The 19,212-nt window shown below is 33.5% G+C and overlaps 2 protein-coding genes across 2 annotated transcripts; both read right to left on the reverse strand.

Annotated features, from left to right (window-relative positions):
* Positions 1–669: 669 nt before the first annotated feature.
* On the reverse strand, positions 670–10,386 carry Sym (symplekin scaffold protein). Its single transcript, XM_085199189.1, has 13 exons — positions 10,091–10,386; positions 9,801–9,994; positions 8,963–9,158; positions 8,136–8,323; positions 5,480–7,008; positions 4,789–5,028; positions 4,245–4,460; positions 3,925–4,031; positions 3,500–3,605; positions 2,722–2,840; positions 2,038–2,181; positions 1,565–1,705; positions 670–896 (listed from the first exon to the last, which is right to left on the reverse strand). The coding sequence occupies exons 1-13, from the start codon at positions 10,136–10,138 to the stop codon at positions 846–848; spliced, it is 3,279 nt and encodes a 1,092-aa protein (XP_085055315.1). The 5' UTR covers positions 10,139–10,386; the 3' UTR covers positions 670–845.
* Positions 10,387–10,818: 432 nt separating this feature from the next.
* Positions 10,819–14,876, reverse strand: LOC146531106 (uncharacterized). The gene is made up of 4 exons (XM_085199001.1): positions 14,639–14,876; positions 13,658–13,867; positions 13,208–13,337; positions 10,819–11,031 (listed from the first exon to the last, which is right to left on the reverse strand). Exons 1-4 carry the CDS (start codon positions 14,723–14,725, stop codon positions 10,907–10,909), a joined length of 552 nt encoding a protein of 183 aa, XP_085055127.1. The 5' UTR covers positions 14,726–14,876; the 3' UTR covers positions 10,819–10,906.
* Positions 14,877–19,212: the final 4,336 nt, after the last annotated feature.

Here is a 19,212-nt window from a genome sequence, read left to right on the forward strand (position 1 = left end):
CTTACTCTCAGCATATAAATAAGTATATTAGTTACGTTGGCCATTTAATGTAGACCAAAGCTGTCGTTTACTGCTTTTCATTTTAATAAGTAATTTAGAAGTTGTTACAATATCAAAAAATCCTTGCTGCGAAACAGCTCGCCACTCGCCATGCGTCCGCCGCGCCCGCCTGCCTTACACGCATCGGTGGTTCAGTGGTAGAATGCTCGCCTGCCACGCGGGCAGCCCGGGTTCAATTCCCGGCCGATGCATTCTATTTAATTTTCGTCACAGGCAGCCACGTAGTGCTTGCTTTTCATCAGGTACAGAATACCCTCTTCAGCATTAACCAACAAGCTCGAAAAAAAAACACGCCTGCCTTTATAGCAACGAAGATTTAGATGCGTTTGCACGTATGGGATAATTCGAGTTGAATGTATTATTTAATGTCATTTAACTATCTAAAAATAATAATTTAAATATATTTTAATAAGTACTTGAAAAGATTAGTAGCACAGATTTAAAATTACGGTACCTACTACAAAATCCTTGCTGTGTAAAACAATTGGAAAATCGTTATTGAAACTACGAAAATGCGGGTTGCATTAGGGTTTAATTAATTTTCACATTATTTTAAGTGCTTTGCAAACATACATTATATGAATAATCCAGTAGTAAAAGCGGGCGAAGCCGCAATAGGGTCGCTAGTAATATATATGTGACAAATATTTACTTTTCAAAGATATCAATATTGTTATGGAACATATCGTTAAAACTATTAAAAGGAGACATTTTTATTATAAAATGTATAAATATTCTTCATAAAATGGCAGATGTAGAGAAGGCATTATAATTTACTGTTTTTGTTATTCCATTCCTGGAGGCAAAGGTTCTAATGGATTCGGCGTGTAGCTCTCCTGTAATTAAAGTGAAAATAAAATTAATAAATATGCATGTAATGTTCATAATGGTCATGTTTCTTTTGTCAGCTTTATGCTGTATCTCGCATTAACAGGGAAGGCAGAGAGCCTTGTGTTAAAAGACTCTGCTCCCCGTGATTGCGTGGAGGTATTGCGTGTTGGTGAAACTGAAGGCCGCGCTTTGCCACGATCCTAGAGATTTTTCATTTGGGAATCGAACCCACAACCAGTCGCATTTAATGTCATGTGCCTCTGCGTCAAGTTTGTTGAGGCATTAAATTTCGTCACTTAACACGCGATGCCTCCAGATTTCGGCGGAAAGTGGGGTACGGAGTGTCTTAACACTAGGTTCCTTTCGCCTACTTTGCTGTGTGCAGAATACAGTTTGAAACTTTAAAAAAATACATGCAATACCTTAAAAACGATCCTGCCATACACGGTATATCCTAGATGGATACCACCATGGGTGGCCAATGAGTCACCCACTACACTCCCATGGTGTAATGACACCGACATGGGAGTGTAGTGTTCTTATTATATTTTGCGGATATTTAATAAAATACGGTTCCGTTTATAAACGTTTGATACCGACGCGAGGTAAAGCGTGTAGACTTGGCTAACATGCTGGATCAGCTATATATGTGTCCCTACAACCAGTCACTAACCTGCGGACACAGGGCATTGAGGTGCGGGGGCAGGGCAGCGCGGGCGCGCGCTGGTAGTGCGGAGAGCACGGGCACTGCGCGGGTGCCTATTCTCTCCGCGCACTTCACCCAGCCCTCCCACGCCACTTTGTGTGACCACACCTGAGAGTGAAATGTGAAACGATATTTAAGTAAATGATATAATTACTGTAAACGCGATGGTAGTTGGTCCGATCTACATTTGAGAGAACAATTTAATTATTTTTATATTTCCAGTCTTTTTCTTTACATTTTCTTATCTTTCTCTTATGATTCTCTCATTCTGGTAGAACGACGATCCGCGGCGTTGAGTTACGTAATAAAAAATCCAAAATCTTAAAAATTGGAAAGAGAGAGCAAAATAAGTAACGCATTGTCCTTATATTTGATTCTCTCTGTCTACCCTGCTATGTCTGTGATACAGGGCTGAACAAAAAAAGTTATTTCTAACAAACCTCCTTCTCAATGAGCATTTGCAATACATTTAGTGCTAGGCCAGCCATCCCCGGATACAAAGTTAGGGCCTGGAGCACTGTCCTCATCATGAGCACCGGGATCTCCTTCTCTTCGGCTAAACGGTGGAGAACGGCTGATAGGACCTGGGGCAAGATTTAAAAAAAGCTTTTTTATAGACTGATGCACAGGACAGTTGACCATTCTGACATGAAGTTGTCATAACTAACTAAGATGGCCATAACTTGTCGACCCCACTGTAATTCACTCAGTTTTTTTGTGACAGCAAGATATAACTTTAGTAAATTATTGAGTTTTAAAAATAATAATACAAAAGTATTTAGCTGACTTTGTTGGACGCTGGTTATTCTTAAAAATTGTATTAAATTATTATATTTATTATTGTATTAAATTATTAGATAATAAGAGACATTACATGCAAATTTTTATTTCGAATATTTTTTTTGTTTTTCGATTCTTAGATTAATTGCAATATTTTCCGTTCATTTCGCCGTTGAAAACCACAGCAACTAATAATAATTTAATTAACCATATACATTTGAAACAAATTAATTGTCAATATTTGACTGTATATTTGTAGAAGGCAGATGGTTATGGGCTCAATCCCCACTCGAAAACTATAAAAGACAACACAAGAACAAACAATATTTAATATAATTACTTACATCTTGTGTATAAGTTTGTTTTTCAGCGAAACATATAGCAGTGGCTTTAATAATGTACTTGAGATCTGCTTTACTCGGGTCAATCAAATGGAGGGTCACTAATAGTTCTTCTGGTGAAACTAAAATTCATAAATATAAAGTATTTTATTAAAATGCTGTAAACAATCGCAATTTTAATATAATATTTCGATTTTATAGGCATTAATAAGAATTGTATCTAGAAATATGCTTTTTGTAAAATACCATAATCATAATTATATAATTAAAACTAGTAACAATTCTTTTAAAATTTATAAATATTACATTATTTATTACATAATATTACCTATAGGTTCTTTTGCATAAATCAGTATAGGCACAAATTAAATAATATATTATTTTACTTACACGTAATTTCTGTAATACAAGTAATTAAATAATTTTATTCAAAATCAACTCAAATCAACTTATTTATTTATTACTGGGCCTACCAACTATTGATACAATTAATGTATGCATAATAAAATAGTAATAGCCAGTCGTGACGCAGGGCGTACGACAACAAATGCGACACATGGGTTTTTATGATTTCCACACGAAAAAATGAAATATTTACTATTTATATTCTTCTATTTCATTCTCGCACTGGTAACGAGGCAATGCACGGCGTTGAGTTCTGCTACTCAACGCCTCCTGAATTCTGCGGAAAGTGGGAAACGAGTGTCGTAATTAGGAACAGAGTATCTTAATATAGGGTTCCCAGATTCCTTCCGCCTAATAATTTATTATATTTATTCACCTGGCAATTGTTCATTATTAGGGTTTTGCAGTCCAAGTAGTTTGTTGAATACTTCCTTCACCACTACTGGATTGAGTTTTATCAGTTTGGGTAGAGCAGCTAAAATCTGATATGGATAATAGAACAAGATTAATTATCAAGTTAATACGAGATATATACTCGTATATTTTAAATGAATTTTTTTTTAAGCGGATTAATCGCGCAAATTATGATTATATATTACATTTTTGGAAACCCGACGTTTTGAACACTTGGAGTAGTCGGTCGTCACGGGTAATCTACCCGTCTTTTATTTTTTTTTTGAGAAATATATTTCTTGTATTATAAATAACAAATATAAAAGCTTCAAATAATATCACATTCCGAATGTGATTAGTAAAAACCATATACCTACTTAAATAGCTTTAAAAATATAATAAACCCACCTCTTTTTTAGACAACCCATTGAGAACAGGTATAAGGAAGCGCACATCAGACACGCGCGTTGCGTATAATTCACGTACACGACCCACCAACCACTCGCTGGGGGCCGCTGTGAAATAAAATTACTATTATAATCATCATAGTATTCATAATCATTATCAATATTATCATCATGAACCATTGTCGTTTTAAATTATTATCATTATCAATGCACATTCATAACAGCTATTCAAAATAGAATATACGACTACAATAGAAATAAATTTTAATTCATTTCAAATAAAAAATTGTAAGGGACGTTTTAGATGATTTTTCCACTCACCTTTATCAGTAAGTATGTGCACAACGCGGGTGAGCAAGGTCTCCGCGCCTCGCGGACACTCTTCCAGCAGGGCTGCGAGAGTCGGCGAGGCCCCCTCCACGCCGGGGGCCTGCAGGGAGGCCACGCGACGCAGGGGGCCCTCTAGCTGTCGGAGCACGCAGCGTTTAGCGTCGGCGCCCGCGTTGCCGTATACGCGTGCTATTTCCATTATTATTTCTGGAAATGATTTAATTTCATGAGAGACAGACAGAAATAGAGACTAAGACATTTAATTATTTACTCACTTTATTATAATCATCGATTATACTATCGTAAGTGACCTGCCTATATATTTATCAATCGTGTCTATAAGAATGTTTTTATAGTCAAAAAATCCAATAAATATAATAAATATACTTGATAGACATTAATGGTACATATTCATCAGAAATTTATTAAAAAAAATATTTCGTAATCATGAAGTTGAAAACTTACAAAAAATATATCAATAAAAAAATAACTCAGTAAAAAAACAGTACAACAAAAAAGTGGAACCTACACCTACCTTCCTTCTCAACAAACAACATCATGACTAAATTCAAGCACAGTTTATACAGTTCCTCGGTCCAAGTTCTTGCTACTGGTCGGTTTCCGTACAACTCTTGGGGCGGAGTATTAAGAGATATAAAGCCTAGGTAGAGGAGAGCATGCTTCTCTATCACTTTCTTTGTAGCTTCTGTGCTTTCGGTAAATATTTTGATAGTTGATTTGAGAGCAGTTTCTCTTATTTCTTCATTTTCACTCACTGCAAAACATTTAACTTTTATTTTCATAAATTTATTTTATTGTATGAATAGAAAGGACCAGCCTTAATAAACAAAATCAAATCAGCTTCACGCTGTATCCCTCAGCAGAGGGAACATTCCGACACTCCCACATAAGACAGTGAGGACAGTGAGGACAGTGAGGAAATCACAAACAGCCGACTTTAAAGTCACACTTTGTGCTCCTGCGCTACAACCGGCCTCAATATATGGGTTAATCAGTCTCGTCTATTCTTAAAATCTTCCCTATCTTAACAATGTATGCCATAATTTGTTGAATTATAAGAGTCTTTTCTTTCAGCTTCACACTGTACCCAGCACTTATTAGGCAGAGAGAACCTGGGAACCTAATGAGAAGACACTCTATCCTCATTAAGCACTTCCGTTTCCCATTTTACCATATACAATAACCAATAAACTGAAAATACTCACAAACATGATATACAACAGCCGAAACATATTTATGAGATCTCGGTGGCCTCAACAGACACAACTCTTCCAACACTTCCAACGCTAAAAATGGTGATTTCTCCTCCATTATCAAATGTTTCAAATAATCTACCGCTTCTTCCGTAACTACCGGACTTTCCAAATATATCTTCCTAAGTAGTGTGTCCTTACTGCTTTCCGTTATGGGGTCTCCTCTTTCGGAAATTTGTGTTATTAGGGCACACAATAATTGATTATAATTTTCATCATGTTTATCATTTAGTTTACTTATGGCTGGATGTATATTAAAACCTTGCATATATGCATATTCTTCATACAACCAAGATAATGCCAAATCAATTCTTGATAAAGGATCGCTTAATATATAATTCAAAACTAATTCTCTTATATCTGGTGAATAGCTTGATGCGAAAATAGTTATAAATTTAGATCTTATTTGTGCCGCTCCACCTATAGTGCTTTCTTTTTCGGCATTCAAAATTCTTTCCACAGCTTGAAGCATTAATTTCTCTTTAATTTCTTTCGGCAACGGCCGCGTTATTTCTTGTAATTTAAGCAATTTGACTTTTTGTTTTATTTTTGGGACGGGCGGGGGTGGTATCGATTTTTCCTTTTCTTTTGTCTTTTTTTCCTCTTCCTTCAAATGCTCTTGTCTTGTTTCTTCCATTAGTTTGGACACAGCATTTTCTATTTGTTTATCTGCTTTAGTAGATTCTTGTAATTTGGCTACTGCATTTTTTAATGTTAATTTTTCATCGTCATCTCGTAACAATGGTATTTTAGCTCCATAGTTACTTAGCGGATTTATTATAGGCATGGGTGGCTCATCTCTTATTAGTGCTAGCATCATTCTAGCCAAATTTCGTTTCTGAGTTTTTGTACCAGAATTTGGTATAGGCTTGTAGGTATTTATGAAATTACTTGGCATTTCTGTAGGTAAGTTATTAAGAAGAGTCGTAGTAACAAGACTCACGACATTTTCGACATTATTTAGTCCATCGAATATGGAATCCTCTGTTGCATTAGCTTTAGTGACAATTTGGCTATTATCATCCTCAAAATTGAAATCACTTCTACTATTGCTATTACTGTTGCTATCACTAGTACTTTGCGGTGAGTCGATTCTAATTCTTTTAGCTGGAGTGTCGCCATTTTTAATTTCTCCTAAACGTTTGTTTCTTCTTTCTTTAGGAATGGCTTTATTAATTTCTTGGGGGGTCATGCCAATGTCTAATAATAACTGAGTCAATTGAGGCATCATTTCTATAGAAGAAGGATGTTTGACCAAAATCAAAATTTGCATTTTCAAGTGTTTACGTACTGAATTCACTTGAGATTGGGATAAAGTTGGGGGCAAAGTGGTGTGAAGGTCACCTAATGCTTGGACTACACTAGGTAGGTATTTAGGTCTTAGTTTAGCAACTAGACACAATGTGGTCATACAAGCCATTAGGTTTACACTTGAAATATGCTGAGAGTTGTGAAATTTGAGTAACAGTTTGAAAATATGACTGAAATCAAGAAAAAATGAGGATTATTTATCAAATTATTGTAAACTAGCGGACGCGCGCAGCTTCGCCTGCTTATTTGTACCCTCAGGGGTGAATTATAATAGACCATAAAATACGTGTTCAATGAAATGTCTAAATTTCAAATTTTATAAAAATCGGTGGCGATTTAAAGATTTTTCCATACACACTTTCAACCCCTTATTTGCACCATGAGGGGGTGAATTCTAGAAAACCATGAAACACATGTTCAATTAAATATTTTTAAGAATCTAAATTTAAAGTTTTATAATAATCGGTGCGTTTTAAATATTTTTCTATACAAATTTTCAACCCCTTATTTGCGGCCTTAGAGGAAGAATTCAAGAAAACCATTTAACATGTGTTCAATTAAATACTTTTAAGAGTCTGAATTTCAAATTTTATAAAAATTGGTGCCCATTTAAAAAAAAATCTATACAAACTTTCAACCCCTCATTTGCACTCTTAGGAGGAGAATTCTAGAAAACGATGAAAGACATGTTCGATTAAACACTTTTAAAAATCTAAATTTCAAATTTTATAAAAATCGCTGCCGATTTAATTTTTTTTCCATACAAACTTTCAACCCCTGTTTCGCTCCTTAAGGGTTAAAATTTTTCAAAATCCCTTCTTAGTGGGTGTCCACATTATAAAAGTAAACATCTGCCCAAATTTCACGTTTCTACTATCAGCGGTTACGGCTGTGCGTGCATCTTATCTCAGTCAGTGAGGACAAGTCCTTTTATATAATATAGATGTTGTTTATAACAGTTTAAGATTTTTGTTTCTCTTCGACAGTAATCAATAAATATTGATATAATTAAAATAAAATAAATCAGCTTCACGCTGTATCTCGCACACAGCAGGGTAGGCGGAGGAACCCAGTGCCACTTCATTCCCCACTCTCTGCTGAATTCCGGAGGCATTGCGTGTTGAGTGGCAGGACTCAACACCGCGCTTCGCCTCGACACCAGAGCGAAGAAATGGAAATATAAACGCTTCCGCGAGCGGGGATCGCACCCACAACCGTGGCGTTACAGTCACATCTTGTGGCGCTTTTTTTAAAAAAGTATCAATTTATTGATTGATTGATGGTCAACTAAACTTACTCAGATTCGTCGTCCACAGCTTTTCTATTTAAAAAGGGTAAATTATTAGGTAAATTCTCCATACTGAACTCTTCTCCAGTTTCTTCGCCAGAGTTGGAGCTTTGTAGTAGGACTACTTCTTCAAGGAACTTGATGGAGTGGGTCCTTATACCTTCGTTGTCATTGTCTATCATATTCAATATCAGTAACTGAAAATTTTTAAATTGTGATTTTTAATTTTAATTGTTAAAAATATGGAATATTTATTTACATTTACTATATTACTTTGCTCTGCTTTCAAGGCAAAGCGCGGCGTTGAGTTCCGCCACTCAACACACAAAGTTTTCAAAATTTGGCGAAAAGTGGGGAAGGAAGTGTCTTAACACCAGGTTCACTCTGCCTACCCTGTTATGTATGATGTGTGTGACAGTGTGAAGCTGATATTGGCATATTTAAAAATGTTTTAAATATGTCAATATCACCTTTATGCTGTATCCCATACATATGTTTTTAGCATGTGCATTGTGCAGGTTCAAATCCCACTATTCAAATTTAACATTTCCTAAAGAAATATTTTTCCATCTTAAGTGTGGACACTACATATAAACATAAGATTTATATTTGTTTCTTTCTTTTTTTTTCAATTATTGAGTGTATTGATTGAATATATTCTTTGCTTCATATTCTCCATTCAAATTCAAAACATTGTTTGTTAAGTGGCAGGACAAATCTCTGCAGTTTCACTTATCAGAGTGGAGTGGATTTAAATGTAATATTTTTCTCTACAAACAAATTATTTCAAAGAATTATTATTTTTTATTGAAACACATAAGGCTAAGCAAACTTACCTTCAGCTTAGTAATATGTTCCCATACGTATTGCATTTCTGTCATATCCACATTTCCTTTACATATCCAAAGCAAAACATTTCTATACACTATACTTGCCGCCTGTATTGCCCTTTTTTGTACTGCTACTACTGTGTCAAGTACTAGTAATTGCAATTGACTGATAACTTTAGGTAGTAAATTTTGATGTGATTTACTAAAAAAATATAAATAACTTGAAGAAAGCACAGTAGACAAGTTGAGGCTGGTTGTGGTACAGAGGCACAAGCATGCAATTTGGCAAATTCAAAATGTGTGTTCAAAATGTTCAAAAAGTGGAAAATAAGTAACAAGTGTTTTAATGGGGTGAGTGTCTTAACACTGGGTTCTCTCTACCTACCCTGATATGTCCAGGATAAAAAAGTAGTAGTGGAAGCAAGAGGTACGATAGGCAAATCTTTAAAATTTGTTATAAGATTTCAACCTGTATGACAATGAATTGCATTTACAGTCACGCACTCGTGTCCCTGCAGATTATAAACATGTTTACGTAATAAAAATGTACTTTAACAAGTGCAATTTTTATTTATTTAATTATTACATTCAATGAATTGAAACATTCAACTATAGGATGCCCCTCTGAACATAATTAGAACCTAAAATGATGTAATTAAATGTTTTAATAACATACCACAACTGAGGGCTATTTTAAAACTATGTCAACAATTATTGATTACTACATTTGTAAAATTACTTTTCTTTTGGAACAACTAATTATTCTGGCAACTTCTCATCTTTAATAGTGCCAGAATATTGAGATTCTACTGTATATATCTATATAATTTTTTAGCAATCTTACCTTAACTCTTCAATAAAACCAATGACCTGTTTTTTCACATCAGTTGACTTATCGCTAACAAAACTTAATATATTTTCCATATATACTGGCACCATATGAGATGCTTGATGCAACAAAACCTCTATAATTTTCCTTAATAAATTTGCTTTTTTTGTACCTTCGGCCATTCCAGCATCGTTTATCCATTGTACAAGCTATAATAATAGGCAAATAAAACAATATTTAATTGAATTATATGTTTTATTTAACAGAAAGACATGTATATTTATTTCATACTTAAACAATCAAACCTGAGCTTGAGCCGTTTGGCTTGAACTTTGAGCAAATTTAGCAGACATTTTAACAACGTGGACTTATGACGCTTTCATAACATAGAAATATTCTAAAATTTTATAAATAAATAAGATTTTTTGTTAAAATATCAAGCGTACACATTGCGGTTTGATGTACTTATTAATATAAAACCCTGCTTTTTTCAATTGTATAATATGTTTGACGTTAAAAAAAGAAAACGAAATAAATGGATGAAATCGGCACAGGTGTGAGAAAGATAACTATTAAGCACGTCACTTCTTAATTTATCATAGTTTTAATATGTTACATGACATTTGTCGGTATTGCCATTTTATTAAATTATAGTTCAGAAACAAAATGATAAATATTTATTTTAATTTAATATCATTTTGATTTTAATTTAACTTATGTTTCAAATATACTTAATTATCTTATAATTATATAACCTTGTATTAAATATTGTATGTGATTATGACTGTTTTTAAATGGAGCTAATTACTATTTACAATAATTTAATTGTTTTTTATAGAAATAAATTGACTTACAATAAAAAATATATAAATATTTTATTATATTTTATACATATAGAAATTTGTAATAATTAATTTAAAATTAATTATACACTACAAACAAATAATATAATTAATGTTATAAAAATAAGGTTGTAAAAGCATCCATTATACATTAACCTATATTCTCAGATAGAGTTAAATAAAACAAAATGTTGAAAAAAATAAAAATTTATTGACAAATCTTATTTAGAATACTTTATTCTTGCTATAAAATATAGTGAATAGTAAATAAAATAAATATTATAGAAGTAAAGGTGCTCGATGTGCTATGTAAAGATTTTGCATTTCAACATCTCTTTTCTGTGTCTGTTCTTCTATTTCGAGATAAGCGCTTCGTACCACTAATAGGCAATAGAAAATTATTACTGAAACAATATAAAATAATTTAAAACATTACAAGATTCTAAATTGATACGATCAAAATAAAGTCTGTCTATACATATAAAAAAAACCGACTTCCGCCGGATCCCGTAATCAAAATCTAACCAAACTCTCATCAAACTGTCCTTGAAGTGTAATCGGTTGGCATGATTGAGTTATTCGTCCATTTGTCGTGCACATACTTAATGCTAATTTAAGATTTATGTAATTTTCTCATGGATAACATTGTCTGAAATTTTCCAAATTAAAATGGGATCACACAAAAGCACCAGCTCTCAAATAAAAAAAAACAGCTTCACGCTATCCCGCACACAGCAGGGTAGGCAGAAGGAACCTAGTGTTGGGACATTCCGTTCCTGCCGAAATATGGAGGCATTGCATATTAAGTGGCAGAACTCAACGCCGCGCTTTGCCTCGACACCAGAGCGAAGAAATGGAAATATGAACGTAAATAAATATTTCACTCCCTCGAGTGGGGATCAGACCTACAGCCGTTACGGTCACACCCTTGTGCCGCTGCGCAACGACGGCCTCTCAAATAAAAAAGAATTATCAAAATCGATTCACTCAGTCAAGAGTTCTGGGGTAACAAACATAATAAAACAAAAGTCATCATGCGAAAATGCGAAAAACCCAAAACAATGGTTTTTAATCTTTTTGTCTGTTTCTTTGTTTTCGGTTTGTCTGTGCGTTTGTGCACGTTAATCTCAAAAACGGACTAACTGATGTAAATTATGTTTTCACTATTATATTTTGGCGAACTTCTCTTAACATTTGTACAAAATTTGTAAAAAAAAAGCGTACGTCTCAAGACGCACGACATAAATGATTAATGTAATATTATTTAACTTGAGAAAGGCACAGGGTGTTTCTTATGTAAATGTTATGTTTATTGGTATGATAATGTAAGGAAATGTTATTTATAAATAAAATCTTTTATTGATATTAATATAAAACATATTTTTATTTAAGTCAGTACGGGTACTTATACATTTACGATGTTTATCCCACACTAGGCATGAGTAGGTGTGGAATACGAATAGCGTTGTGGGAGAGAAAAGGGGCCTGTTTGCTGTTGCCGTATAGTATACGTGAAAGAAAGGGAAGCCAGACAAGCTGGCGGCGTAACGCGTTACGTAACGAAGTGATTTACCATGAAAGCCTGAATGTTTAGGAAATTGACTTTAAAATGACAATGTTACACTTTACATGTGTATACACACACTAAAGTAATGTAGATGAGAAAAACAATATTTTAAAGAAGAAAAGAAAAATGATAAAATAATCGAACAGTACCAGCGGGCGACGACGCAAACTAGTTGCTAGTAAATAGTATAAATATTTGATATAATTACTTTATTACACGATAAGTTATTTAATCATAGATTAATGTAGGTAATCTACCTTATGCTATCTACATAAGTATATTAATTTATTTGATATTATCTAATTGAAGATAAGGGACATAAAAATAGTTTTGACAACATAGAATAGTTTTGAGAGACAAAGTAGAGAATACGTAAGCAATGCAACGCTTTTTCTCAAATATTGGTCAAAGTTATTTTTGGATAAGGATGAAGATACCTTTTATTTTAATTACACGGCCTCTTATGCATATGCATATATATGCATGCTAGTACACATGAGCCGTGGAGGCATCGCAGTATGCTCTTGTCTCATATTTTGTGAGTTGTCCAAGACATTTGATTGCGTTTAACATTCAACTTCGGCCACGAAGCTAAACCATTACTACATACCTAAAAGGATGTGCACTCAATGTCTGACCTTTTATTTAACTTAGAATCGCCCACTAAGGGTTTCATGTCAATTTCAAATTCATTTTCTTGTAAATTTCATAATTGTAAGTAAAAACGACGCATATAGGTACGCTACCTTTTAATTGCGTTAACTTACAAGCTTTTTTTCTGTGCTCTAAGAAAAATTGGACCCTTTATATTTGATATTAATTTCAACTTGAAACCTTCACCCAGTCTTGAAATAAGGATCCCATTTTTTTCTTTTGAGATAGGGAATCTTTAAGTCTTTCTAATCTTTAACAAAATTTGTAAGTCCTACTTTATCTCTAAATGTTTATATTGAAGTCTAAATTGATTACTATTAAACAATTCATAAATTAAAATATATAAAAAAGACACATACCACACCATTTAAGTAAAATGACAGTCGAAATGAAATGCATGAACACAGAAGACACCACCACAGTCGCTATCGCCATCATCAACATGAATAGACCACATTGGAAGTAATATCGCATGAAAACAGTTTTATTCTGAAACATATAAAATATATAGCGTAATATACGAGACCAGTCGCGGCGGAGGGGGTGGGTTGTGGATTCGATTTTTACTGAAGAAATTAAATATTTAATATTTTCATTTCCCCGATCTGGTAACAATCAATTAAGCAAAGAAGACGTCGAGTTCCGCCACTCGACACGTAATGTCTCCAAATTTTAGCAAACGGAGTGTTTTAACACTAGATTCCCAGGTTTTTTCTGCCTACTCTGCTGTGTTTGGGCTGTGCTACCATTGGCGTCAATTTAAGTAATATAATTGCATTAGTTGTGGCAGGTAGACTATCCGTACTTACTGTATGTACCCCAACAACAAGTAAAATGCTTATAATAATATAATAAATGTACACTATCATCATATACGAGTGTAATATGTAGAGACTGTTTGCCACTTTTGAGTATTCCTCTGGAGTGTGTTCCGCGTCTGTTCCATTGTGTGTTTCTACAAACGTCACCACTTTGAACAGAGAGAAAGAAATCGCAGAGAGTGTCAGCAGAGAGAAAACCTGAAACGGAAAACAAAACGCTTATACGATACTGATAAGGCCGTTGTCGCGTAGTGTAAATGGTTGAAAAAAAAACGGAACCCTTATAAAATTACTTTGTTGTCCTTCTATCCGTCTGTGAAAACGATATCTTTAGTTTGCGTGCGTAACAAGCTAAAATTAACATCAAATATTCAATTCTATGGTCCCTTAGTGGTCCATTTGCAGTGTATTTAAAAGCAATAAACGCACACAACGCACAGTTAGCAATATTAAATTTGTCGACATTATCAACAGCTTAAAATATTTTTTGTTGCTAATCAACCTTTATCTTTTCATCTAAAGTATTAAAAAACAGAAATGACAATATACAAATATGTAAATTATTTTTTGTATTGTCATAATTTCAAGGATAAGAAGGCCCGACTAAGATAAATTATTACTTTTACTTTTGTGTTTTGTTATTGTTTCCTGAACTATTATTTAAATATACTCATTATTTGATTTTTTATATTATACACCAATAACCTTAATTATTTTTATTAAAAACGTAAGCTCAAGTTGGCGCAGGGGCACAAAGTGCGACTGTAAACGTGCCTAGTTGTGGGCTCGATCAATATTCGAGGAAATGAAATGGTTAGGCCGTTCCCCACTGCAGCCCCAATTCTGACGGCATTGCGTGTTGAATGGCAGAACTCAACGCCGCGCTTTGTCTCAGCAAGGAAAGGAAAATATTAAATGTTTCATTTCTGTAAGTGAGTTGTAAACATTTAGATATAAATCAGTACTCACTATGGAAAGATATCCTATAACAAGTGAACCAACTCGTAAAGGTAAACAACAACAGAATCTTTGCAGTCTTGGTAGTTCAATCGCCATATTTCATATAAAGTCAATATAATATTGTTCAATTACACTAATAAATACTAAAACATCGGTTAGAATTATTATTTTTCACAAATAAATACAAAAATCTGCATTTTTAGGTTAAAATTAAAAGAACTGACTGACGTTTTATCACACGTTATCTCTTATCAGATAGCGATTGATAGCAAGTGGCCAATGGGAACAGGCGGTCTATATTGATTATTTTTGTAAATATATTTTTCGCTATTTCATACAAAAAACAAATTTTCTGTAAACATAATATTATATCTATAAATATATTATACTTTAGTATTTTAATATATAATTTCATGCTGTATCTTGGTAGATGGCTTATAGTGTCAGACTCTAAAATTGATATCAATTTTAGAGATATTGTGCACTTAGTGACGGAAATGTTATTTTTTTATTTAAGGCAACTCTGTTTTTCGTTTTCCGCCAACTCTTGAGGCCTTCTATGTTGCTTTTACCTCGTTACCAGAGCGAGGAAATTAAATATTTTAAATATTTCATTCGGAAATGGAATTGAATAGAGTTGAACCCACAACCGTCGAGATCACAGAGATTCATGAATGAGTGGCATATTATAGATACATGTTACATATAAATGAATGAAAGATATACGAGTAGATTAGCTTAGTGTCATCAACGTGTCGTCCAATCGGCTTCCAAATGTCGCTATGTTTGAAGTAACTCTTTCATTTATTTTTAAATGCAAATAAAAGTAAGCTTTGTAATATTCTCTGACGAGAACATTTAAATAACTGTCTTATGACATTTAGGCCGGTCGTGGCACAGAGGCAGACAGTGGCTGGTAACGAGACAAAGCGAGGCGTTGAGATCCGCTACTCGACACGTAATGTCTCTAAGAATTCAGCGGACAGTGAGGAAAGGAAGTGCATATAACGTGAAGCTACAAATTATAGGTAGACTAGAAATATTCCTGTAAGGATTATAACTGATTGAAAAAATGTGATCAAAATGTGTGTAGACGTTGCGAAGATTAGCGCGGACGAACTGTCAAACAGAGTTTGCCTCAGATTTGATTGAATATATAAGTTTTTTAATTACTTATTGATGGAATTGACGTCATTGTTGCGCAGTTGAGAGTCGACGTTTGCGTGATGATTAAGATATCCACCAGATCAATTTTGTTGTGAGTATTGTTTTCGACCTGGACTTGATTTCCCTGATACCTATATCTGCTACAATACTCGATTTTCATACTTATCACGAATTCTCGAATTCTCGATTCGAATATCATGAATTCTCTCTGCCAAATTATAATGGGAGATGTGCAAAGACAAAGGAATATATTTTTAGCAGAGTATTAGTGTTATTAGGCTTATTGAGTACTGCTACTGCTGACAGCTCTTACCTCTACATAAATGAAGCGGTACCTACTGTTAAGACACTACGTTCCCAAAACTGGCCCGTTCCCCAATTTCCACCACCTTCTGGAGAAAATGAAGATATTAAGTATTTCATTTCCTCGAGTAGGAATCGAGTCCATAACAAGTTGCGCTTAGAGTCTCACTTTGTGCTCCTGCGCCACGATTGCCATTTAAATGTTGGAGTCAGTGAAGAGGGGAGACATCACACGTCATAATCTGTATAATCGTTCTTGTATTTACTGTATACAAGAAGGATTGTACATCTACTGTATGAGTCTATGTATACAAGAAAAATTATAAATTTATTTACCAAAAACCTTCAGCTTAAAAACACTTAAACAGTAAAAAATAAGGAAATAGCACGTTATACGTTTCTATACGTAAAATTAATTAAAAATCGACATCGACAAATGGGAATTTATATTAATAGGTATAACTGGTAAAGATTATTAGCAACTTATAATTGTAGTTCAATTAACGGATCTCAACGCCGCGCTTTGTGTCGTTACTAAAGCGAGGAAATGAAAATATTAAGCATTTCACTCACCCGAGTGAGAATCAAGCCTACAGCTTTCGCGTTTAGCGTCGCAAGCTTCTGCCCATGTGTCACGACGGCTTCGACGGACCAATTTGTATCGAATTTAATTTTCAATCACAAATTATGATATAATTATTTCAAATACAATTATGTTAAAAAGTTAATAAAAATGTAAAATTATATAATTTATTACAGTTCCATACGTAATAACAACACAAATGAGCTTTTCTCTTGTTTTAATGAGCGTCGCGGTCGACTAATCCCATACAAATCGTATAAAATACAATTTCCGACTCGATAAGATTATACACGTAGGCTGATAGCAGCGCCACATGCGCTTTGTACAGTCTAAAGGTGTTCCTCTCGCGTGTGGAATGTGTTCCATGTCATTGTTGTTCTAGAAACACGACGGCAATATTTCGTTCCTTCTTTCAACTCCGACAACAAGGTACAACTAGGAGTCGACGATATAATATAGAAGTAAGACAGTCAATACTTTTGGTAAAAAGCTTAGAACATATTTGTAATTGATGTTTTGCTATTTTTTTTCGTGGGTATAATAATAGTAGTAATATAGGGTGTGGAAGACCGGTTAACGGATGATAAAAATATGTTTATTTAGGGTCAGAATTATTTCTCATACAACCTTATTATTTTTATTTTTTTTTAATTTAAAAGTTTTTATTTAACACAAATTAATATATCCAATCAGCTTCACGCTGTATCCCGCACACAGCAGGGTAGGCAGAGGGAACCTAGTGTTATGACACTCCGTTCCACAGTTTCTGCCGAATTCTGGAGGCATTGCGTGTTGAAAATTTTATATATTTTCTAACATTGTTTTCATTTCTAACGCTTATATTTTTACTGAGCATTTTTTTCCCCAAATAATTATATCATAATTTTTATCATAAAAATACATATTTACCTACGTAGAATTCCAAATCATAAAGATACAGATAACAAACATAATTACATCGGCAACACACACATATATGTTTTTCACGTTTCACGTAGCTGATAACAAGGAAGTAATTACTTTTCTTCTTCTCTAATTACTTCTAAAAATACCGATCAAAAACGAGTCGGACTCACTTACCGAGTGTTCCGTACCAATTTCAGAATAAATTAAATAATATACGGATAAATTAAATTAAATTAATTTTATTGTGGTTATTATAACTAACCAATGTAGAGGTAGGGGAGAGCGGGGCCAAAAGTTCCGATTTTTTTTTAACCTCAAATATTGCTACGAATACTTGATTTCAGTATCCATACCTATATTATAAATTCGAAAGTAACTCTGTCTGTCTGTCTGTCTGTCCTTTACGCAATCAGGGCCAAACCGCTAATTTAATTGTGATAAAATACTCACATAGAGATACTTGAGGGTCCCGGGATGAACATAGGATACTTTTTTTTTTCTCATATTTGTAATATTTTCGTTATATACCAATATATTAAAATAATTAATTTGACAAGGAATTTATTCCGCCATGTTAATAACAATCGTCGCTACGCGTTGCTAAGCAACGGCTTGCAAAGTTTGCTGTTTTAAGAAAACGTCACCCAAAGTGAGTTTGCTTAATGCATACATGGCGCGCGCCGATATAGATTTGTATACATTAACAAAAATTAGATGATTTCTATAATTTGATATTCATCCTTATGAAAATAAATATAATAGTCACTTTTAGCATTTCATCTAGATGGAAATTATAGTTTACTGTATAACATTCAAATAAATAATTAAGATGTGACTGATTCCAAATGACCTAGCCTTCGGGCGGCTTAGTATGAGTATGACCGACGCGAACGGGCAGATGATTTTGATGATTTTGTAAATTTTTATAGATTTTCGAATTACTATTATTTTTTATGTAATTATTTGCTGCTTATAATTAATTTATCTCAGTTCGGTTATCTATACCGATGTTATACACTTAAAATATCGTAATTTTAATCATTTGAGATTTTATTTAATATTGTTCGCAAAAAATAATTATTATTTAATATAGAAAAATGTTTAGTACGCGCGCACAGCAAATTTTAGGTTTTTTTTTCTAATATTAAGAATTTCCTTTAGTTACTTTTACTTCTTTTTTTTGTTCATTTCGGTTACTCAAATATTTTTTCTAATAATAAATCTCCACTTATTATTTTTTTTTAACTTATTTTAATTATTTAGGCTTATATTTTAGCGGGCGTAGCCGCGTCCGAACCCACTATTTTATACAATATAATCAAATTCAACTTACATATCTAGACTTGCAATTAAAACAGTATTTTGGAGTATATTTTGTAAGACTTTTTTATTATGATTTTTTTTGTGACTGAAGTCGGAAAGTAACAACTTACCCCGACTTGGGGCAAGTTGTTAACAGACCGGGGTAACTTGTTACCATATTTTTTAAAGCTATTATTTGCAAAATAAAAAAAAACAATAAATAATCGAACAAAGCCTGTTTATTTAAGGAATAATCAAGAGTATCATAATAATCACCAGGCGCAAAAGCAAATCTTTTTTAACCGACTTCTGTAAGAAAAGG

This window comes from Heliconius melpomene, chromosome 16 (genome assembly GCF_056956725.1).
Source record: "Heliconius melpomene rosina isolate 202511_hmr_F chromosome 16, ASM5695672v1, whole genome shotgun sequence".
Classification (NCBI taxonomy): domain Eukaryota; kingdom Metazoa; phylum Arthropoda; class Insecta; order Lepidoptera; family Nymphalidae; genus Heliconius; species Heliconius melpomene.

What these genes read in the sequence shown, in the direction of transcription:
- Sym (XM_085199189.1), bottom strand. Translation starts at nt 10,138, where the DNA reads ATGTCTGCTAAATTTGCTCAAAGTTCAAGCCAAACGGCTCAAGCTCAG. An exon ending in GGCTGTTGTATATCATGTTT is followed by an intron (nt 5,029 to 5,479) that starts GTGAGTATTTTC and finishes AATGTTTTGCAG; the next exon opens with TGAGTGAAAATGAAGAAATA. An exon ending in AAATGCTCATTGAGAAGGAG is followed by an intron (nt 1,706 to 2,037) that starts GTTTGTTAGAAA and finishes TTTCACTCTCAG; the next exon opens with GTGTGGTCACACAAAGTGGC.
- LOC146531106 (XM_085199001.1), bottom strand. Translation starts at nt 14,725, where the DNA reads ATGGCGATTGAACTACCAAGACTGCAAAGATTCTGTTGTTGTTTACCT. An exon ending in TTATAGGATATCTTTCCATA is followed by an intron (nt 13,868 to 14,638) that starts GTGAGTACTGAT and finishes TTTCCGTTTCAG; the next exon opens with GTTTTCTCTCTGCTGACACT. An exon ending in TTGTTGTTGGGGTACATACA is followed by an intron (nt 13,338 to 13,657) that starts GTAAGTACGGAT and finishes TATATGTTTCAG; the next exon opens with AATAAAACTGTTTTCATGCG.